Source organism: Varanus komodoensis, unplaced genomic scaffold, assembly GCF_004798865.1.
Source record: "Varanus komodoensis strain SLA01 unplaced genomic scaffold, ASM479886v1 scaffold1, whole genome shotgun sequence".
Classification (NCBI taxonomy): Eukaryota; Metazoa; Chordata; class Lepidosauria; order Squamata; family Varanidae; genus Varanus; species Varanus komodoensis.
In genome coordinates, this window is record NW_025335268.1 from 97,355,201 (window position 1) to 97,379,080 (window position 23,880).

At 42.7% G+C, this 23,880-nt stretch overlaps 1 protein-coding gene across 3 annotated transcripts in view; it reads right to left on the reverse strand.

Annotated features, from left to right (window-relative positions):
- Positions 1-3,946: 3,946 nt before the first annotated feature.
- The window catches only part of ARL3 (ADP ribosylation factor like GTPase 3), a 94,070-nt gene continuing 74,136 nt past the window's right edge, over positions 3,947-23,880 (reverse strand). For 2 of the 3 annotated variants that reach the window (XM_044437672.1, XM_044437680.1), the window contains exons 7-10: positions 8,738-8,802; positions 7,403-7,527; positions 5,287-5,447; positions 3,947-4,235 (exon numbers count right to left, since the gene is read on the reverse strand). In XM_044437672.1, coding sequence (XP_044293607.1) covers positions 8,796-8,802 — 7 coding nt within the window. In that variant the 3' untranslated portion in view covers positions 3,947-4,235; positions 5,287-5,447; positions 7,403-7,527; positions 8,738-8,795. The remainder of the gene's footprint in view (positions 4,236-5,286; positions 5,448-7,402; positions 7,528-8,737; positions 8,803-23,880) is intronic. The other variant, XM_044437689.1, reaches the window with a different exon arrangement.

Consider the following 23,880-nt stretch of genomic DNA (forward strand, 5'->3'; position numbering starts at 1 on the left):
TTTCACTAGCAATTATGCTACTAACATATTTCACCATTACTCACCTATGGCATCTTGAGCAGATTTTCATGCCTTGAATTAACCATGAGGCAAGGTACTAAACCAAGTGCCTTTGGTTTCCTTTGGGGCCGCTTTTACAGCTAAATCTTGAAAAGGACCTGCAAAAGGGATAGATTAGTCTCCAGGAGGCCATTTTTTACTGACAGCAATGTTGCCACTTGGAAAACCCACCAGAGGGATATCCCCTTTCCCATGTCACAAATAATAAAAGCAGGTTAATCAGGCAGAGACCATGTCTCACAAAAATGGTTTCCTATCCAGGGTAGTCTTGCCTTGGGCTAATTTGCCAGTCAGACACATAGCATGGGGCACATCGCATACGACCGAAGCATCTGGTACAAGCCACCATTAGAGGCAGGGTACCGAGGTAAATGGGCTATTGCTCTATCCCCAGTAGAGTTGCAATGTAAGACAGCAGAAAGTAAGAAATGTTTTGATATTCATTGGGCTGCATTAAGGGATTTTGACCCTTTAGCAGTTTCTGATCTGTTATGCCTGTCTAAGTTTGGCTAGCTATTTATAGAGTTTAATAATGGCTCCAGCTCATAAACAGCCGTTTCCATAACTACTTCCCACATCCAGCATAAGCCACAGCAGATAGATGCAAACATCCTGCCTTAGCTGGATGGGGGTGGGGGGCACGGTGGGTTGTTTGTTAGTGTTTCAGTTTTACCAATCAGCAGTTTCAGTGAGGGTGATGAAAGGCAGCTGGAAATTTAACATGGGAATGCTGACGTGGCTGATGTGAAAGAATGATGTCTGCATGTGTATGAGAGAGGAAATTTAAATTATACACAAAATATAAAAGAGTAGCCAAACTAGGCTTGACAAGAAAGCAATTATTGGGCATTTTTTCTTTTGGAAATAGCAGCTCTGCCAGTCTTGACAGCCGCATCAGGCCCGCAAGGCAAGCCGGCCAGGGTTCTGCCAGCCCTGCCTTGCCCATGGCCATTTGCAATGGGCAGCCTCCACTGGAGTCAGTGGAAGTTTCCCTCCTCCTGCAGATAGTTTCCTTTCTAATGCCAAAAGCCACAGGGAGGAAGAGATTTTCCCTGAGCCTCAGCTGGAAGGAAAAGGGTTATCCTTCTTCCTCCACACTTGCTCTAGCCCCAGTTCTATACAGGTTATCTCAGGGCTGCTTTTTATAAGAACGCCCCCCCCCCCCGCCTCCCGCACCCAGCACACTAATTACCTTTGCATAATTAATGCCACATCTAGTTTGGCTCAAAAGCTTACCAGTAGGAATTAAAACATTAGCGCCCTAATTCAACTGTAGTTGCACCAGAATATAGAAGTGCATCCCATCGAAAATGATGCATATAGATGGGCATAATCCCTTTTCTGATAGGTTCCCAGTCTGGAGAAGATTCACATAGGTGCCTATGCTTTTATGCGCAAATCACTTTATTTGGGTTGGGGCATAAGATTCAAGTGTCAGAAAAGAGAGAAACGAGGCAGAGAAAGGAGGAACTGTGACTGATGAGGAGAAAATGGACATAGCAGTGGCTGCACACAGGGCCTTTCTGCACAGTTCTACTTTCAGGCAGTGAGTGTGTTGTTGTTGTTGTTCATTTGTGATGTAGGGTCCAGATGCCTGTTTCCAAAGGACTGCTGCTCTGACAACCAGGTTCTCTCAACATCCACTCCTTACTTTGACACCACCAATCACCTGGCTGTGAGGGACAAATGTGGTGGCTGTGGTGGTACAAATCCAAACCTCTTTTCTCCCTGGTAGCCCCTCAGAGGGAAAGATAGAAGCCATACAAGTTTCACCGAGGGCTGCTCACTGAGATTCGGCATATCGAAGGGCTTTTGTTTTTTGTTTGGCTTTACCATCTTCCTGCAAATTGTTACCCTCCAGAATGAGGTGTTAGACATAAAGCATGTATCCTGTGCTCACCTTTTCCTGCTTACAGTTGTTTACAGCTTCTTGAACTAACATTGTAATTCTCCAATTTTGCTTTTGTGTTAGGTTTTTTATAAAACAGCAGGGGAAATAATGGCATTTAATTATGAAAGTGAAAGAAAGCACGATTTCTTCTTCTGCATTTGTACTATTTTTCTATACCACACTTCCTTTCCTAGCTGGAAAGGAAATGTGCCCCCTGTGGAGCTTGAATTTCAGCTCTGTGACAAACCTGAAATTAGATAAATTAGATAAAAGACCCTAGTGTAAAAGGGTCTTTTTTTGAAGAGAGAAAATGTGGCGTTTAATTGTGGAAGTGAAAGGAAATATGATTTCTAGATGTGCATTACTACTATTTCATTGTGTCACAGTGTCCCTTAGAAGTTATGTGGTGGAAAAGCAGGAAAAGAAACACTCCTTGTACGGTGCTTAGATCTCAGTTCTGTGTTCAAACCAAAAGTTGATGAAGCAGATTAACAGCTGATGAACAGAGAACATCAGTTAGGAAGGTTAAATGAGTATATCAAAACTAGGCTGGGTTGAATGGCTTGAATTTGTGCTGAAGGGCTGCTTCATACAGGACATCACTTGAGTTCTGCATACTTGGTTACACATGGGAGCTGAATGCAGGAACACACACCAATGGAAGTGTTGTGTTTGAGCTTTTGCAAGGTACTTGATTTGTGATGGCTCCTTCTGAATGGCAGGTTGCTGCTTGCATATCACATGCATATCAGTCACTAAATAGCAATCATGTGGGCAGCCTTGAAGTGGCTCTTATTTCAAAATAGAGAGCATCTCTGTTCTCACAGGTTCCCTGGCAAGGCTAGCACATTGGATAGCTTGTATACTATATTCAGTGCAGAGTTAAGTCATAAGATGAAGGAAGTCATAAATGTAAGCTGCCTTCAGCTCCTTGAAAGGAAAAAGAGTGGAACGAACACACACACACACGCACGCAATACATACACACACAAAATGCTAGCAAACAAGAACATTTGTAACCATTTCTTCCTCTAAGGGCACCATCCAGTAGTTTTCTGTAGCTGCCTCTGCACTTCCCCCACCCTGCAAAAGACATACAAGGAGGGTTTTGGCTGCCTACATATTTTGCCCTGCTCACAAGGAAGACGGGCTGAGGTGCCACCCAGATTCTCTGTAGAACAGCAGTGCCTCACTCACCCCCTCGCTGCCTCCTGAAATGCCTTCCACCATCCAGGGCCTGCTTTGACGCCGGTCTTCCATCTTTAGAGCCACAGCTGGAATGAAAAGAACCACGTCAGCTGCAGGGGTGGAAAGAGCACTCTTCAAAGGTGGTGCTGCTGTGGCAGCTTTGGGGAATTTTACAAGGTCTCAGTGGGGACTCTGAATTTCCCAGTGGCCGGCCAGCCAGCCCATATCTTCCAACCATATGATTGCACCCTAAGTGGCTAGGTGTCATCCTCCTAATTCCACAATATTCCATTTTTATTAATTTAACTTGATATTTATAGATCACAAAACTTTTTATGTATTTATTATAATTATATTCCACTTAATATAATAGCATTTCTACTCTCCTTCCACACTGGGATTACATTTTTGGCAACTTCTGTATAACTCTTTTTATTCTTGCTACTTCCTTTGAGCAGAATGTTTTATTATCTATGATCTGCCTAATTCTTAAGGCTGCTTCATTTAAACACCTGCTTCAAACCCTCTTCTGGGCTCTAGCAGCTTTACTAACTAATCTTCCTCCTTTCCTCTCTCATGTGCAACCTAAAATGAGCTGAACACCTGTGCAGAAGATTTGTGTTGCTTTTATTTTTGCACACAGCCTTGCTGTTGTAGATGCCTTCTCTGATAGCAGGCTGTGGCCATTATGATTTTAAATATCCATGTTTTCAGTATCCTTTCAAAAAGATGTGCATAGATTGACCAAATTGATTATTCAAATGCTGTTTCCCAATTTTGGAGTTTATGCTGGCTGTTAGGCAGATGTAGAAGTCTCAGTTCCTTTATTAGCTCATGCACTTGATGGAGCCTTTACACAATAGAATGTTACTTGATAGCATATCTTGGGGGACCGTAATTTATATGTAGAAGAGAGGCCATAGTTCAGTTGTAGAACACATGCTTTGCACGCAGAAGGTTCCAAGTTCAATCCCCATCATCTCCAGGTATTGCTGGAAGTCCTTGTCTGAACCCTAGGTTGCTGCTTCCACTCACTGTTGACAATTGGACCAATGGCCTGACCTGGCATAAGGCAGCTCCTCTGTTCCTATTGAATCTTGTACAGTAGAAAGAGGGGGAGAGAAAGAGAAAGAAAATTAGCTGGATGTGCTGTAGTAGAATCTGGTCCGGCTCGGCTTCTTAAGCTTCCCATTAGGCAACACATTCACCAAACGCATATCTAGGCTGGAATATTCTCTCACACTTCATGGTTGTAGAAGTGGGGAGCAGTGATGAGTGTCAGACTAGGAATGAAGAGAAGCAGGTTCAAATTCCTGCTCAGCCACTAAGCTCCCTGAGCAACCTTGGTCCATTTACCATCTCCCAGCATTATTTATCTCGTAAGGTTATTGTGAAGATAAAAAGCATATCTACCCCATGAGCTCCTTCAAAGAAGGGCAGGACCCTGAAGCTTGTGTCAGTCATCAAGGAAGAATCAAAACAAGAATATGTCTCCTTTCCTAGTCTTCCTTGTCCACCCCACCCGCAAAGTCCCTCTGTTGCTCTGTGTAGGACAGTCTATCTCCTTGAACTACAGCCTTAGAGCTCCACAGCTGTGCTAGGAACTGGCATTTGATCCTGCACTGGGCCTACATGGATGGCCCCAGCCTGCCAAGAATAGGCTTAAATCTGGACGTAGGAAAACTGGAGTGCAGAGAGTGCCTTGATGTCATAGAGCAAGCAGAGATTTTGTCAGATTCCTGTTCTCCTGTCAGTGTTTAGGCTGACAGAAAAGAGGAGAACATTGCACAGAACCAGAGTGAGTGCTGGAAGCAAAGATGGAAAGGCACAGCTGCTCTCTGAAAATGGGTTTATGTACTGTGATAGCATTAAGAGAAATGGGGGGCTTCAGAGAGGTAACTCCACCCCCATCCCCCACTGCAGACAGGCTGCAGAAATCCACTATCAAGATTATGATAAGCTCTGAGAAGAAACACATCTCCCTAGATAAGCCACCCTTTTCAGCCAGGGTGAGAGTTGAGGTCAGACTTGTCCTGCAGAGAACAAAAGCTCAGCTGCCAAAAGGCACTGCCTTGGCCCTGTAGCTCCTGAATGTGACCAAGAGAAAGGAGAGATAATCTTCTCCACCCATATACACACCCACTTACATGCAGCAAACGCAAACCTAGCCAGGCCTGGCTGGAATGGCCCAAGGTAACTGGACATTCCCTCAAAATCCATTCCGTTCAAAAGAGTTCCTCCTCTGAGTTTTGTCATCATGTTGGCCATCCTCCGGCTTCCCTTTCATTGTTTCCATTTAGCTTACTGCCTAATATAACAACATAAAGAAGAAGCAGCTTAATGGAGAGGGAAGCTAGCTCTTCAGTGGCCCTACAGCAGACGTGGGCAACACATGACACCTGCCAGAAGGCGTGGGCAACACATGACAGCTGCCACCCTCATGGCGTATCACCCACGGTCCCTTGTTACTACAGTGCTGTTGAAACTCACAGCAAAAAAAAGGGGGCACTTTGCTGCCAAAGGTTGCAAACAAACCACCATAGAGTGATAAAGTGGTCAGGTTTCACTTGAGAAAAGTCCATTTTGACCTTTCTCATTACGCTGTTGCGGTTTGCTACCTGTTCCTGGCTGCAATCAGAGTCCCCCTCTCCTCATCAGTGCCAAATTCTGCCTTCTGGTGGCAGAAGGAATGTGGCCCATAGTGAGTATCAAAAGTGGTCCTTAGACATTCCAGGGTTGTCCACCACTGTCCTGGAGGATCAGATACTGTGATGAATTTCCCTTCTGTCCCATGAAATTGCCACCTTACCAAAGCAACAAGTTAGATTGAATGGAAGAAGAAAGGCATCCGACAAATATTACAAGTGCTAAGAAGAACGCTGTTGTTGCCTTGCCATTCTAAGAGATTTTGCTTTTCTTTTTGCAGATTCCACATCTTGTCAGCTGAACAGTTGAGCTTAGATAAATCAATGTACATGCAAACAATACTCTATTTTTCTCTAAGAAAAATCAGAATATCCTTTCCTTTTTGCCGTGTTTAAACACGTCTCACCACTGCATTTTCACAAGTGCTAGCCCTGCAGGCCACACTGCAGTCTTTCAGCTAGTATGCATCCCACCTCTCAGTGCTATCTTGTAATTGTCATAGAAAATGTCATGACCAGAGGCTGAAGTGGAGACCATGGTGCAGTTTGGCAACTTTAGACAATGGATTTCATGTTCTCATGATACTGTCCTCTTTGAGGGCAATGCATGCCACTTCCTTGACTTCAAATTGTAGTAAGCTGGCCATCCTATGTCTGGAGTTTCTTCCTGCTCATTCTGTTAAGGGAGACCCTCAACTGATGGTGATTCTTGGCTTTGCCTACCATTAGCCGTCCTAACTTCTGCCCCACTAGTCCAGTGGGCACCAACCCTCACTGATCATAAGCAGTATGAACCTTTGAAATTGATCAGGTTGCTAGAAATATGATTCGTTGGTTCTTGTGCATGTTCCTGCTCAAAAAAGCAGTACTTCCATTGTCTACTGTATTTCAGGCTCCCAGCAACTGACCTTATGGGCATTGGTTGGGGAGCATTTCGCTCCAGGTCTAGATCTGGGTATTGCCACCCATGCCCTTGGCCTGGCCCTGGCAGCTGGAGGAGTTCTAACCTGCTCCCCGCACTCCAAACTTTGAAAGCACTAATACTTTCTGAGATTGTTGACTCAACCGCACCCGTCCATCGGTGAAGATTCCATTAAAACACAAACTAATTGGCTGGGAACCCATTTCCCTATCCTGCTATTTGCAATTGCTCTTTGGCCATGTGTTTCTCAACTGTAATGATTCCTCAGCATCTTGGCAGAGGGAGAAGGAGGAATTGGAGGGTATAATGGAAGGTTGACATTTCATGTTTTATTGATGGAGCACTTCTTCCAGAAGGGTGAGGGCTAGTGGGAGGGGAAAGAAGGAAGGAAGGAGAAGGCTTGAAATGAAGCATTAATATACAGCTCAAGTTGTAAATGGTGAAAGATGGATTAGGAGCCAGTTGAAAATGTGTCAGAATGCAGGAAGAAAAATGAACAGCTGTCTGAAGAAAAATGGGCATCTGATGAAGGACATAAGCCTTGGTGGAAGTGAGATACTCAATGCTTGTGACATAGTTCAGGAAATCTTGATGAAGAACAGCTGGGTTTGGGTAGGGAGTGGCCCTGCACTTGGGGAATAAGGTGGGAGGAGGGGTGAGAGGAGACCCTTCAACTCTGCAAGTCGTTTCACTTACTCATGTCTCCCAGTTAAAACAGCAAAAGTAGCTCCTGACATTTTCTCTTCTCTTCCAGAGGCAGGATGTCCTCTTCTTCCCTTCTGATAGGTGTTACAGTCCAATGGCAGGAGTGAGGTTCCCACCTATCAGGTAAACATCCCTGCCATTAAGAGCCATTTGATCCCAGCAAAATTATGTTGCCAGCATATTATTACATTTCATTTACTGTATATCCTGCCTTTTTTCTTTTTGTGAGCAACCCAAGCTGACTGATGTAGCTCCCTGTGAGGGAGGTTAGACTGAACATCGCCAAGTGAGCTTCATAGCCAAATAGGCACCAGAGACCAGATCTTTTGGATCCCCAGTCCAAGATTCTAACCACAAGCATACTGTCTTTCTTGTGAATTGCTTCTGAGTTTAACTTGTGATTGATATCTGGTGTGTGTGTGGGGGGGGGGCAATATCTATAGAGGAGCTGAGCACTGGAGTGCTTATGTGTAACCTGTAGTCTCACCTCAGAAGCTGGGTTCTTCTCTGAGTCTTTCAAATGTGCCCTCCATTTTTGTAAATGGGTGCTATGTACTCAAATATTTATACAAACTTTATTGCTTAAAGTGGGTGATGTGTGGCTCCCCCAGAGAGTGTTTCAGGCTCCCAGCAACTGCCCTCCCAGTCGACATAACCAATGGTGAGGGGTGGGGGAGTTTCAGTGCAGCACTGTCTCATGGGTCACATGCTTCCCTTCTCTGACCTCTCATTTGCATTCCAAGTTTAAACTACACCATCATATCGTAGCACATTCCATTGGACGGACTTCACTTCCAAGTAGACATGCTTAGGACTTCATTCTTGGTCTCCCTCTGCTCAGATGGACAGGTGGTATAGCCAAAGCAGACAACATGCTAGCTACATCACCATGGCATGTACAATGTCCAATCCAGTGGATTGGAGCTCATATTGTGAGCAGAGGCCCGGTTGCCCAACAAGACTTCTTTGACCCTTTTGAGCAGATGGAGTATGCCTGTAGGAGCCCACAGGGTAGGAGGGGAAATCCATTCTGCTAACCCAATGTCAGCTCCTTCTCATCCTTCCCAAGTACCAGAAATTGAACTCTAGTGCTGGAAATGGCACATCTCATCTTTTCACAGCTGCATTCTTAAGAATGTGCCTCCCTCTAAAATGTTATAATATCTGAGATCCACAGAAGTTCTTAGATTCCCAGCAGCCTATATTGACTCATCTTTTATTAAAGCTCTCAGGATGTGTATATTATAGGAAAATGCTTGTGGTTTATTAGAAAATTAAGCATGGAGCTTTAATTACAAAAAGTATATTTAGATGCCATCAACTCACATGTGTGCAAACTAATGAATATGGAACACTGTTTCAGGGAGCTTTTCAAGATACCTCATCAGCTCCTAGAAAAAATATGCAAGAATATTAATTAGCACCTATCTGTTTTCTAGTAACAAGCATTCTTTCTATTGCATTCCTTTGCTTTTCTTAGAACACAGTTTCTAATGGCATTATTATAAGACAGTCTTCCCAAACTGTTACTCTCCAGATGTTTTGGAGGATGACTTCCATAAGGTCTTCATGCAAAACATTGATGATTCTGCCTGGGGTGATGGGATAAGAGTTATATTCTAGAATTTCTGGAGGGCACCAGACTGAGGAAGGTTGCCCTAGGATATGCTACACTGAGTCTCAATTCACTGCAGGACTTTTATGTCTTCATGGGTTAAGAAGAAGCAGAGTAAAGTCAGTGGAGATTTTTCTCCCATGGGAAACATGGAGATAGCATAAATGAGTGATGTAGTCCTATGCCTGTTTACTCATAAGTAAATCTCACTGATTCAATAGCATTTACTCCCTAACAGGCAAATCAGTTTGCATATTTACAGCACAACCTATGGATTTTTACTCAGAAGTAAACCCCTCTGTTTATTCCAAGGTCTGTATAATTAGCATTATGGCCTCAGGGCCAGACAAGAACTGAATTCAATTAACCTGTATGACTTTTTATTTGTTTCTATTGCTGCCAATGGGAGCTTTCCTGACATGCAAATAATTAGTGGCCCAGAAATGAGTTTTGTAGAAAATGTGGCAGGGAGGTGAAGAGTTAAACTGTTCCTGAATACTTCTATCCTTCCCTACTACCAAGGCTGCCAAGCTTCCCTGCAGCTGCAATTTACATACCTCCAAATGTGTGGATTAATTATGTTCATGCAATTAACATCACATCTAGCCTGTCCTTTAATGTAGTAAATCCACAACTCAAGCTGACTCCCAGGATAAGTTGATTAAATGAACTCATAAGACCAGTGTGCCTAATTCTTTGTTTCAGTCCCAAAAAGTGCTTCACACAGAAACAGTGATCACACGTCACATGTATGTGGAGCACATTTCGAGGGTTTAGAGAACATTCGATGTACTAAACCAAAAATTTGTACCCTGGTTTCCATGGCCTGATGCCTGCCAGATGTGTTAGACTACAACTCCCTAATCACCCAGGCAGTTACACTGTAGGCTAAGACATCTGTATAGCACCTGATTGGAAAAGGCTGAAAGCATTACCTTTCCCACATTATACATGATGTAATAGTGTCTTCTTGGTGAGCTTCAGCAAGGCAATCTTATACAGTATGGGAGACACTATTGTGCTGACGCATAAACCCAAGAAAATAGCTGGAAGAGCCCATGGTAGACTGCCAGCAAAACTGAAACTGCAGTAATAGCAGGGGGGGAAAGAGGTAATATAACCTCTTATTAACAATGTACATTCACACAAAGTCCAAGGCGATCTCATGCCACCCACAAATCACAATGTCTCTCCTGATGACACCCCTGCATTAGCCTTGCAAAGAAGCAGTCTCTAGGGTCTAGGCCCACTTCTCTTAAAATACAGCCTCTGAGAGTGTTGCCTCATATTCTGAATCAGAACTGGAAGAAGAGGTGGGACTGGAATTCTTAGCTGAAACAGAAAGGCCAGCAGGTCTAGAAATAAACCAAGAAGCCACAAACTATCAGACCACTTCTGGTTTTATAGGAAGCTTTGTTGAACAGGTAGAGGAGGACGGAAGTGGATTTAACATTATTAGACTAATTATATGGTGTCAGTTTAAAAGGGCAGACCAATTAAGATTGGCTGATAAACAACATGTACTATACTACCCTGAAGGTGGCATCAGCTCCATGTGGTTAGGAAGGGAGGAAAGTTATTCATTTTGGAGTCAATTTATATCATTAGACCACATTTCCCCAATAAACTAGTATTCTAACTTTGCTGGTGCCATGTGTTATTGCAAGAAAGAATTGCAATATTAACTTTTGTGTCACAAAGCCAGCCTAGCTGGCCACTTTTAACATCACAGATACTTTAGTTAGGAGGCCTTTGTCTTTATCTTCTTGGAAAGGTGTGTGGGTGGGGGAATGTAGTGGGCAGAGACTAGCTCCTGATATCATCAATCAATATATGTGTCAGCATGAGCACCATGATGATGTCACCTGATTCGTTCCTCACACCCTTCCAGGCACAAGCATGGTGCCAGGAAGAACCACAGTGCTTCCTTGAACACAGGCAATGTCATGGCATTGAAAGCCACAAGAAGATGCATCCAGCAAAATGTGGGTCACTGCTGAGGAGGGAGCAGAAGATGCAAACAGCAACAGAACTGAATCTCTTTGTTCCTCTGTGGCTCCTGCACCTGAGAAATTGCATAACAGAAGGAGGGGGAGCAGGTCATTCTCTCCATCACTACGCAGTTACATCATTTTTGCTCATGCATTCTGGAAAGGCAAAGGAGTCAGGGAACATGTTACCCTGCACAGAAAAACTTGCCTTTCCAGTGATTGTTACAGCAGGTGTTTTAGGCCTCATGTGGCCTTCACGCCACCAGGGAGTGCAGAACATCTTATCTCTGCACATTTTGAATCTGGGAATTTAAGGGAAAGATAAGGACATTCATGTCTCATAAGTAGCATCTGCAACAGGAGCTTTTGGTGCCTGGATGCTCAATACAAGTTGATGAGTGAGTATTTGAGAGAATGCCATTAGACAGGAGATTTTTCAGTCTGTGTATCTCAGCCTAGTTCTGCACTTTCCTTCTAGTCTGCATTTCAGCCTTTCCTGATATGTGCACATTGGCAATTTAACTGATGCGTTAGAGAATGAAATCATTTCAACAATATTCGACTATCCTTGTAGGGAGCTGTATTGGATTCTTGCTGCAGTTTCCTTTTCATTCTGTTCCATGCATCCTGATTCTTATCCTTCAAGGATCATGAGTAATTAATCTGCATTTTGAACAGATAGAATAGAATAGTTTATGTTCACTAGCAAAGATGTCTGTACTGTTCATTGTTATTAGCAATGTATGGTAAGTACTTGGCTGTCGGGGGTTTTCTTCTGGCATATTTAGCCTATGCTCTCTGCAGTGCACACTGTTACTACCTGTTAAGTAACGGAGATCAATAAGATGGTACTGTTTCGTCTGTTTTCAAGGGTGACTCTATGAGGTTGATGTAAAGTTCATCATAGTTAGAGCAAACACACTGAAATTAATGGATCTACTCTAAGTCTGGCTGGATTCAATCCAATTTTGTATGGGTGTTTGCATCTTCTGCCACGATGAACTATTTGGGAAAGAGGAATGTCCAAGGATTGTGTTTTGGAGCTTAGCTTCTCCCTCACTAGTGTGGTCTCTCCTTTGTTTACCTATGTAGGACTCTATGGCTGGGTTCACTCATCTTGAGAACGGGAAAGACCATCCTGTGCACACATGTTGTGTGATCCCACCCTCTTACTTTCATCCCTAGCTGAGTGGAACCAGGAAATAGGTTGGATGTTTCTACCTGGAGTCTTGTGGCAGGGCTCCTATATGATTTTAGGCAAGGTCAATCTGCCCTTATTTTGCTGTGATTCTGACCAACAGCTGTTTGGGCAAAATGCTGTCTTTCACTGTCACCATACTTCCTAGCTGTGTGCCCATCATTTTCAAAGCATGGGCACAAAGTAAAGATACCCCATGAATGTTGACCTGTGAGATCTGTGATCTCTTCTTGGAGTTTCTGTACTTTTTATGGTGTTTCATTACTAGCTGCTCAGTTGGTCAAAATTTTATCCTTTCCTGTGGTTCTTGGGGAAATCTTTGGAGCTTTCCCTTGTTTCCTGTGTTTTCTCGTCACACTGCTTCTTTTGTTGGTGCACCTTATTACACTGTTTAGGGTTAACCTTTAACTGAACATGGGTTTCTAGTGATAGCTCAGCTCCTCCTCTACCAAACCTGATACACCCAGTTTTGCTCCTTGCACTGGCAGTGTTAACTTATGAGAGTCACACTGTACCACCATAATGTTTCACCCTGCTTGCACTGTTGTATTTGTACCCCCATTAAGCAGATGTAAGTCAGTCACAGAATTAATCTGCTTATGAATTTGTGGGAGTGAGATTTGTAACAGGGGCTTTCTCACTCCAGTATAATACACTAGGTCTCAAAGCAAAGCAAGTATATGCAGGTGTTTGGTGCCACTGCCTTCAGGCCAAGCCAAATAGAATTTAACAGTGGTGAATGCTCAGCAACAATACTATTTAACATCTGGAGGCCACATGTAAGATAATGACTTAACTGGGCAAAGCTTAGGGTCATCAATCTTTGGCTCTAACATACTATTTGATACCATGTATAGAGGCTAGTAGTCCTCAGTATGTCCTGTAGGCAGGACTGTAGGTGTCCTACCTGCCCAAGAAAGGCTGAACTATATGGAATCTAGATTTTCCCACAGGCTCATTTCTTTAGAACACTTACTTCATTTGAACAGTAACAACAACACCAGCTAGGGTGCAATCCTATATATGTTTAGGCAGGAATAAATCATATAACTCCCAGCATTCACCAAGGATTATGCTGTAATACTTATGCTTAAATTAGAAGCTTGAAAATGTTTGGCAGTACTCTCAGCTGATGGATCCACTTTTAGAGAGAATCTTACACTGGAGTCCATTTTGTTTGTGAGGCATAGCTGTGCTGGTATTTTTCCAACATGCAACTGCTGCTCTGGGAGCACATGCTATCAAATACAGCAATGTCAAGCAAACATGTTCACAATGTGACTGAGTGCCACACACAAATGCACTGTGTTATCTCTTCAGGAAAAGTAGGAGGAGCTTAAACATCCATGTGTGTTTATTGTCAGTGCTTGTAAAGCCAGCTTTGCCACAAAGCCATAATATAATTCTGTAATTGTGGGAGCTTGCTTTTTTTCTTTCCTTTTTTAGTTCACTAACTCATGCACACCTTTGCTGTTGTGCAGCAATGGAGGTCTAAAAATAGTGTGTGTGGTTGTTCACTGCTGTGCAGCTGTGTAGGTGTGCAGTTAAAAAAATAGCTATGAAAGAACCCCCGTATAGAATCCCTAGCTGCAGAGTCCATAAATAACAGTGTAAGGTAAGAGCAGGGGAAATGAGAAGGAAAGAGGAGAAAAGTTTAGAACTTGTCATGGAGCAGGGTGAAGTAGTGAAAAAATTTAGAAAGCAGTTTCTACTGCTTTAAAACTACTCTTACTAGTAAGAGTTTATTATCGCTCTAATGCACATGTTATTGTAGTGCATGCAAACTGCAAATACCACAAACTTAAAAATGGATAAATCTCACAGAAGAGTTTGAAAATAAATGAGACACTGAAGGAGAAATGACAAGCCAACAGATTGGTGTGTGTGGGTGTGTGTGCGCGCGCGCGCGTGCGTGCGTTTTAACCCCCCTCCATGTGAACCAGGTAGTAAAATACTGTGGGAAAACACAAGTGTAGAGGAGCCTTTAGAAAATACTTGTACACATCTTCTGTCTCTCCTACATTCCTTGGTTGCTATCAATGCAATGGCTTTAAGAATATTTATTCAGGAGTTAGCTGATTATTTTTAAAATCTTTTAAATATAGCAAGCAGGATTGTCTTTCAAATTATTGTGCAAATTAGGGATCTTTATGTTGTTTTGAGTCATTTGTTCTGAATGTAAATCTTGGGGTTCCTGGGGTGTAGAATTGTGGTTTTGCTTATGGAGATGTGACCAGCCCCGAGGGTCAAGAAATCAGTGACCTGTGTTACTCCTATTCAACCCGTGAGACTGGTTTTCCTGATTCTTTCACATGGCATCCTGCCCTCCCTTTCCCTGGCGATGCGCATGTCGCTCTACTCTGGCACTGTGATGCCTGGCTCTCTGCAATGAACATGTGAGCAGTTTCCTTCCTAAAGTCTGGGTGAAGATGCTTATTAAAAGGACAGCCTCGGCTTTTGAGAGAGTTGACAAAAGCCAGTGGATCTCTGTTGAACAAAAGTACGTTTGTTCCATGTTAAGTCACACACGCGGCCACTTTGGATAAGTCCATTTTTGGTGAAAATGTGAAGCAAAGGGATTCACACTGAGGGAGTTGGGTTGAAATATTTAAAGGAATTTAACAGGGGAGGACTTGGAGTGCAGAGAGAGATTTCTGGAGTTGGGGGAGAGAAAGAGACAAAACCAGCCAAGTCCTCCTCTTTAGAAGCCTGTGACAATTTAACCCTCATTTGGAAATCTCCAGCAGGAGGCTGAACTGTTTCTCTCTCTCTCTCTCTCTGTCATCTCCCCCCTCCCCATCAACCCGGCTGCATCCTTTGCTACATCCGGGCCAGGAGGTGAACTTCCTGGTTGCCGTAGAAACAGAGATGAAGGCCAGATTCAAACAAAGCCAACCAAAAAGTGCCTCTTTGTCTGTTGGTGGCTGAGGAAGCTCCACCATCCAAGTCATCCCCCCTCCACCACCTTTGGCCAATCAGAGAGGTGTGTGTGTGTACACACAGAGTCCGATGGAATCTTTATGAAAGGCTAACACTCGGTAGCAAGCAGTTGTGAGTGGATGCCTAACGCAAATGTAATCGTATCATGCCTTGATTTTATGAATCAACAATAGTACATTCATTTTCAAAGAGTTACATGCTGCAATTCCTTTTCTCCTTTACAAAAGGTTTTAATTTTAACTGGGAAGGATTGACATTTTCCATTCTATAATAAATGGAACAGATTGGATTGGGTTCGTTTTATACATGCATTTATCAGACAAAAGCTTCCCCCCTTTAAACAATTTAATTATTATTATGCAGTGATTTATGCCTTTTCTAGGCATCCATATGTAATTTTGGATGCTGATAACATGGCATCAGAAAACAGTCACATCTGGATTTTCCAGTGGCAATTTAGGGCTCCTCACTGCAATCTCCCACAACCCACTAGCTATACTCTTGTTCATTGTGATTTTGAGGCTTCTTGGAGAGGAGCTGACTCCTGTTCCTTGTAAAGCATGGGCAGCAAGAAGATAGATGAAGTACTGATATGTTATGAAACTTAGTAAACTTTGTATATGGATGGTGTATACGCTTTCTGACTTTGGGGCCCATATAAGAGATGAGAAGAAGGCAGGACCAGGTATCATTAAACGTTGGAATGACTGTTTATTACAAACATTCCATTTCCTGTTTAAAGAGATCTTCACATGAGATCACATAACAAGTAAACAGCACTACAATAAGCCCAGTGAGAATTATGAGAATTAGCAGCACCCAAAGCAGCATAAAACCACAACTCAAACTGCCGTATTTAAAGTCCAAGACATCTAAATGCCCTTCAAAGAATAGACAGAGCTTTATCTGGTACCAAAAGGACATCTGGTTCTGCACCAACTGGGCAGGCCCTATCTTGTCACCCTCCACTTTACTTCTGAACACCTCTGAGGATTGTAGCAGACAATAAAAACCTGAGGCAAATTATTGTTGAAATGTATCATTAACATAACAAGCATATGCTCTGAAAATATAATACTGACTTGTAAAAAACAGTGTCACTGAGATTCAGTCAGGCCCCTTCTAATTAGGCTTAAGTTAAACTGCTATTTTGGGCAAATTTGTTTGTCAGAAAAACCCACCCTGAAAATACAATACATCATGTGGATTGCTTGTGAAGCAACTCACAGTGTGCCCAACAGACAATCAGGCTAGGCTCACCTTGGGTTGAATCCTGCTCCTACTCCATTGGTCCTCCTAGGGGAAACCAGGCAATACAGTAGCAAGAATTCTCTTGTCTCTTCTCCACTTGCTTACCACAAAGACCTATGCACTCACACAGCTTTTTCCTTTTTTATTTTTTCCTGCAAGATTTCTTTTCTTGATCTCCAACAGGAACCCTGAAGGGGCTGGAATTGGTTTGCAAGCTTTATTTTTAAAAAACGTTTTAATGCTCCAAATGTATACAAATGTTTGGGTCAATTAAAGAAAAAAAACCCCTCAGACTTTTGGAGGTGCACACTTGCAGAAGTCCAAAAGTCTAAAGTCTAGGAAGCCTTGCCTGGGAAATGTCTTGGGAAGCATCTGCTACCAATGTGCAACAGGCACCAACTGTGGACATTGACCCAGAGATGCTGCAATTACATTCATGTCATACTTTGCTTTCCCCTGAGGGCTCTCAAAGGCAAATTATCAAAGCAAAGCTGCAAGTAATCATTGCTTGCAAATAGGGTGGCCAGTAGATAATCCACTTTGTTGATTATTATTAAATCCTTTAATTTTGTTGGCCGGACATAACTGTTTTTAGTGTCCTGCATCTTTTCTACCTTCTCCCCAGATTCTAAGTGCTCAGAAAGGTGAAGAAGTGTGATTCAACCCATTTACAGGATCATGGAACTCTTACAGGATCATGGAGCTAGCTGTCAAAACTCAGACATTTTTTTAAAATGGGGGTTTTGACAGAGTTACTCAGGGTTTTTCAACAGGAATATGTATGTATGTATATACATATTCCTCTTTGCAAATAACTAGTTATCCCTCTTAAAACTCCCATTTTAAAAATAAACCTGAGTTTTGACAGCTGTCAGCTTGGAGATCATGAAAAGCAATTTCCAAAGAGAAAAAGGGAGAAAAAAGCTGTGATAGGTGCAAAAGGACTCATAGTCGGCAATAGTGACATCATGCCAGTGACATTTACTTCAGTGAGGCACTTGGGCATCAGTGGGGTTGCTGTCACTGGCACTGGCTTGGGCAACGGCTGCAAGGGGGATTTGCAGATCTTGCCAAGCAGTTCACTTACTACTTCTCACAACCCACTGTGTCAACTATTGTGTTGTGACACAACAACCCATTGCTGGCATAGCAAGCCAAACAACCAGCCACGGGTTTTAAGGGTGGTTTCTTACTCTTAAACAAGTCACCCTGAACGAAGTGGCCTGAGGTCATATGACACGAGAACCCACCATGGTTTGTCACCCATGATGGGTTGTCATGTCATGCAAATCTAGGTGTTGTATGCTAAGTTTACTGTGGACATCTTGTTAGTTACTATAAAGAAGGTGTTAACAGACCTTTAGAGTTTATATTTAGACCTGCCAGATTATATATTAGGCAGAAGGATTCCAAAGGTCAAATACTGAAAGGTCATTTATGAACATTCTGTTGGCTCTCAATGGCTCATACTCATGGGCCAGTGGGCTGGCATAATTGAAGGTTATTAGTCAGAGGGTCTTGACTGAAATTGCATAGAAGGCATAAGCTGTGAGAGCTAAATAGAAGATTCTGGTGGTGGCTTTCGAGGACAGCTGTTGGCCAAAATAACAGTAGACAGCAGCTGACCTCAGGAAAACTTCAGATGAAACAGTTATGACATCTTCTTGGCTGTGTCCTGGTCCTTCTGTCCCTAACCCGAAGGAAGACTGTAGGGGCATCTAAACTAAGCTGCCAGAGGAAAAGCATCAGTCTCAAGAGACTAAGAAACCTTCATGAGTGACAGTTGAGAGACTATGTTCAACTTGATATCTTCCAATAAGTGTTTGACCAGAGGGAAAACTTCAAATCTTGTCCTCTGTGAGAGCTGAGTAGTTAAGGAAAGAGTAATTGGCATATGATATTTATTGGGATGGGGATTTACAATGACTTTCTTAAAGTGACAGCTCACATTTACTGTAAAATAATTATTAAAATGTACTAATAACAGACTGGGCATAATTAGGAAGAGACCTAAACATAAAGCTGCCAGCATCAAACTGCCATTATACAACTCTGTGGTACAACCACACTTGAAATATTATGTACAGTGATAGTACAGAGCACCTAAAAGGGATAATGGAGAGTTGGAAAAGGTGCCACATAAGCAAGTAAATGCTCAGGGGGTTAAAACAACTCTCCTATGAGGAAAGGTTACATTGTCTGGGACTGTTTAGGTTATTAAAATGATAAGGCAAGACATGATAGAGGTATACAAGAGTATCCACAATGTGGAGAAAGTAGATAGGGAGATGTTTTACTCCTGCTCATAATACTAGAACCCAAAGGGGTCATCCCATGAAACTAATTGGTGGGAGACCCTGGGCAGATAAAAGGAAGTGCTACTTCACACAGTACATGGAATTTGCCACCAGATGATGTAGTGATGACCACCAGTTTGGATGGCTTTATGGGGGGATAGACAAATTCATGGAGGATAAAACCATCAATTACCTTCAGTATCAGAGGTGTGTACATTGGTTGCTGGGAACACAACCAGGAGCCTGTGGTGCACTCACATTCTACGTCTGACTTTCCCACATGCAGTTGATGGACCACCATGTGAAGAGATTGCTGAACTAGATAGGCCTTTGGCCTGATCCAGCATGATCTTTTGTTCTCTTTTGTTATTGTATTCTTACCTAATCTTACAAAATAGCAACACACATTGTAAATAAACATTCAATAATAATAAATATGAGTTTTATCTTTTAAATATCCTCCATGTCTGCCTTCCAATGTCTAAAGCATAATACTCCACTAATGTAATACTGATGATATGCTATATTATGGGGAAGGTTGTATTACCAAGATCTGTTGCTGTTGGTGGTGGTTGTCATCATGGTCATGGTGGAATTTAAGGAGTGAGGAATTAAAATGAATTCATAGTGCAGTCCGAAACGGGGTTGGTGAGCCCAATGATCATCTGAAATTTTGCAAATACTTTAAGGAAGGGATAGGGAATCTTTTGGGGGCCTGTGGGCATATCTGTAAGCTCACCATGGTGCAAATGACAAGGGGTCACCCAGAAAGTGCAATGCTTAATGGGTGACTTTCATACAAATTTAATAAATAAGTGACCCACCTAAGCACCTGTGTACAAGGCAGAGGTAAGGTATGAGCCAGAAGCCCATCATGTAACCCAGAGGCACCCTTGAGAAATGAAAATGGCAAAGCTTCAGTATGTTATAAGCAATCCCAGTCTTCAATAACAAAATGTGTTAAAGAAAAGAAAAACCAAAGTGGGAGTTGTCGGGCACCAAATAAAGGGTCTGGAGGCACACTGGTGCCTGCCATACTGCCCATTCTTGGTTTTGGAATTGGTATGATTACTCCTCCCTGTGATCTCATTCAAGTATAACTAAGAGGGCTTCCATAGTGACTTCTTGTCAGTGTTTTGGGTATAGGGAAGCATTTTTTACTTCCGTGTCTCTTTTTTTTTACAGATAGGCATATGGTAAAGGGACCATGAAGGATGGGAAGGTGGGATGTACTTGAGTGGAGTTAGCTTAGGAATAAGGCAGAAGGATGGAACTAGGATTCAGCACACTTATATGGCTGGGGATACATAGGTCTTCCCTTGATCCATATACTATAATTGTAATAACAGTTAAAACGGCTTTTAAAAATCTAAGTCCCAGATCCTAGCAAAGCAGAATCCTCCATTCATATGCACCCAAGATGGCATTTTTGCAATCCACTCAAAACAGAAATGAAGCTTTCTTTAAAAACAACATAACTATTTTAATTACAACCAAAATATATTATATGATAACATCTGGCACCCAGGCCTGAAGCTGTTCTCCTAGTCCATGCCTAATTTCAATCAGAAGATCAGAGGTACATTTTGGTTGGACTTTCTGTAGCACTATTATTTTGTTTCCAAGTTATGGCAACTGACAGTCCTTAAGATAATAGGAATCAAGTGCAATGGAGGACCCCCAGATGTGATACATCTGCTTATATCCTGGAATATTGGCTCTATGAATGAGGGCACACCCATGGTTTCAAACTGGAACCCTTCCTACTTGGTTTCTGATTCTAAGTTAGTCTGATTTCATTGGTAATGTAGCCCATAAGGGGCAAGGTTGGGTGACTGTCTTGTCTGTAAATATGACTTTCCACTTTTAAAAAAGCCACCTGCAAACCATGCTGACAGGTGCCTACCTGCATATGCAATTGCAGCTGCTGAGAAAATAAGCAGCTTCTCTGCATTCCCCATCTCAAGCAGCTTACATATGTGAGGCAAAACATGGCCCATCCTTCTGAACCCTTTTGTCCCAGCCCTTCTCAAGCAATCCCCCTCCCACACCCACCCAAACACACAGACAGACATACACGCGCGCGCGCGCTGCTGCTGCTGCTGCTGCTGTCTGTCCAGTTAGTGATATGCTATCAGCACTGGATTGTACGCACCTCCCAATATGTTCACAAGTATTCAATGGTTGTGATGGTCAGGCTCGCAGTCAGACCTATATTCTCCTTTGTCTTCCCTCACTTCAAGCTTTGTTTATTCCTCTCAGGTCTGACTGATAGGCCCCAGCCTTTTAAATTGTTCATTTAATTTAACTTTCATAACAGAGCTCCTTCACCCACAGCTACGTTTTGGTAAACTGTGCATGTGTGTGTGCGTGCATGGTATCACATGGGGATCTGCCCTCGGAGCTATATAAAATATGTGCTCAGATGCAGTGGCTCTTGCTTTGCAGCCTTGTGCTGTATGGATATGCAAAGCCTGGGCTTGAGAGCTCCCAGATGCCTTTTCACTTAGGAATGTAGCCCCTGAAATGGCAGGAGGGGCTCATTCTGGCTCCCCAAGGGAACGGGGAGGGGACTTGTTACACAGATACTGAGGATGCAGCATGACTTGTTCAGCAGATACTGACGATGTGGCAATATTGGAGCCATTCTGTCCAGAAGAGATAAAAGACCAGAGTTTTGTCTGATGAGACACCAGCCAGCACATCATTTCCCTCCTTGATTTGGGCTTGTTAAAAGGGCAATGTTCTGCTGAGAGCTTGAAAGTCCCTTGGGCTTTTGAATCTTTCTCTTCTATTTGCCTCCCATAAAGTCGTCATCAAGCTTGCTTTTATTTGACAGCTGGGGAAATTGTTTACCCCATTTTGAAAAAATGAAAGTGAAGGGACTAAGGCTTTGTAAAGGGAGAGGCCTTCCCCACCCTCTGGAATGTGGATAATTTTTAACCACCCCTTTATGCACCCAAGCTAACTGATTTTAACCTTGTAAAAGTAAATGTGCCTTTTTAAAGTCCTCAAATACAGGGAATTGGCATGTCTGCTGTCAGTGTGTATGCGTGTGTGTGTGCAGAGGGGCGGGTATCCTGAACATTAGTTTCTTTGTGTCTTAGTTGTAGATTGGATTCCTATGCTCCATCTGTAAACCCTGCTAAGTATTTGTCCACAGCAGCATCTTGTGGTAATGAGTTCCACAACTGCAAGGGGTAGCAGTTGGCTTGAGCAAATATTTCCTTCACTGAGTTTTGAATATGCAATCCAAGTAGCCAGATGGATAAAAACTCCCTCCTCCTTTTCAGGACAGAAGAAGCAGCTAACACAAAAGCCACATGACCTGAAGATCTTGCTGTGGAGGTTTTGACATGAAGCTCACTATGGGACTTCGCACTTCCCCAAAATGTGTGCTCTTTGTGAACCTAAATGTAGTCCTGCGAACAACCAGAGTCCTTCCACGCAGAAAAGATTCAAGCTTGTTCTTTTCCACTGAAGGTTATGGCCATGTGCATAGAAGGAGTTTCTTAGCTCTCTTTTCAGGCTCCTTTGTCATGTCACACACTATTCTTGTGGCAAATGTATATTGTAAGCCTTTGGGACAAGATGAGATCCAGCACACAGCCTGTTCTTATGTGTCTAGAACAGTGTGGTTGCTCTTTTCCCCTGTGTGGCGAGAGCTCCTAATACTTTGCTAACATCTAGAACTTTGAAATAATGTGGGTGGTGGGTAAAGAATCATGAAGCAGTGTTCCAATGCCATTTCTGCGATCAGAGATTTTTGGAGCTGGAATAGTCTTAGAAGTTCAGCACCCTGCTCAGTCTAGGTAGTACACTGCAAAATACAACAGTAAGCCAACCTGAAAGGCAACTGTCCAGCCTCTGCTTAAATGTCTCCAATGAAGGCAAGCCACCCAGCTCCTGAGACAGTTTGTACTATGTACAAACAGCTAAGAAAGTTATTCCTAAAATTTAGCCAAAATGTTCTACCCTGCAATTTCCACCTGTTTGTTCTGATCCCAATCCCTGGAGCAAAAGAAGACAAGTCTTCTCCAGCATCTGCACAACAACTACTTCTTCCACTCTCCAGAGGGCTGAGGAACAGACATGGAAACTTTTATGTAATTTCAGACATTCATAGTTGACCAGCACAGTTTGAAGTCCGACCATGAATGACTAGCAATCTCACTGCTCTGTTAAAGCTACCAGCAGGCAGGCACCCTGCCCTTTACATTTGTGCAGTCATGTCACATGCGTCCTTGAATAAGATGAGCTGCTACTCAGGACAGAGTTATTTTCTCAGCTCCCTGGTTCATTTTTCTTTTAAACCTTACTGTGAGCTTATTATCAAAGCAGCATAGAAGCTTCTTGTAAATTGTTGCTTAACTTTTCGAATCAAGTATGTTTGGGGTTAAGTGTACTTCCAAGGCACACTCTTGATCAGCAAACATTGCCTACTCATCCTTCCTCACTAGTGAAGGAAAGGGACTCTGCACACACTCAAAATTACTTTTAAAAATTACATCAGGCAGATCAGACCCTTAAAACTGGGGGACTTTTCCCTCCTGGAACTAGTACCCCAGAATTGAAAGAAGGGAGGAAGACAACGAATAATCCAGATTGCTGCCTCACTTTCGTCCTTTTATTCTGAATATTATGACATCTCATAGCTGCACAATCAAGTTTCCTCATCTTGCAACTAATTTACATGCAGAGAGCTTATTGGCTGTTTACTGGAGCTCCATTTTAAAATGAAAGCAATCTTTCTTCTACAGCCCACCTCGCAAAAGAATTTATGGTATCAAATTGGGGCCATCTGGTGGCTAGTTTGGTGTCTGCAAACTCTCTTGGTTGCTAAACACCAGATTTCATTCCTGTTCTAGTTGCCCTGGTAGCTCCTTTGCAAGTGTACCATTTTATTTGAAGTAGTAATAATGTTTAGCGCCCAATACTAGATTTCTGACTACTGCCAGGTTTCTAAATACTTCCAAGCTGTGCTGAATTTTCCACACTGTCTGCAGTAGTTCAGTGAGAAAAAATAATTCAAAGGGCAATAAAAAATCCCCTACTTTTATGGAGCAGAATTCCTAAACATAATGCTTTTAACTGAGGTAAAGCTTGAAGCTCTCCATGCCTTCTTTCCTGGAACCGTTGGAATTATAAATCTGTGTGGGTATTGAAAATGCTGCATA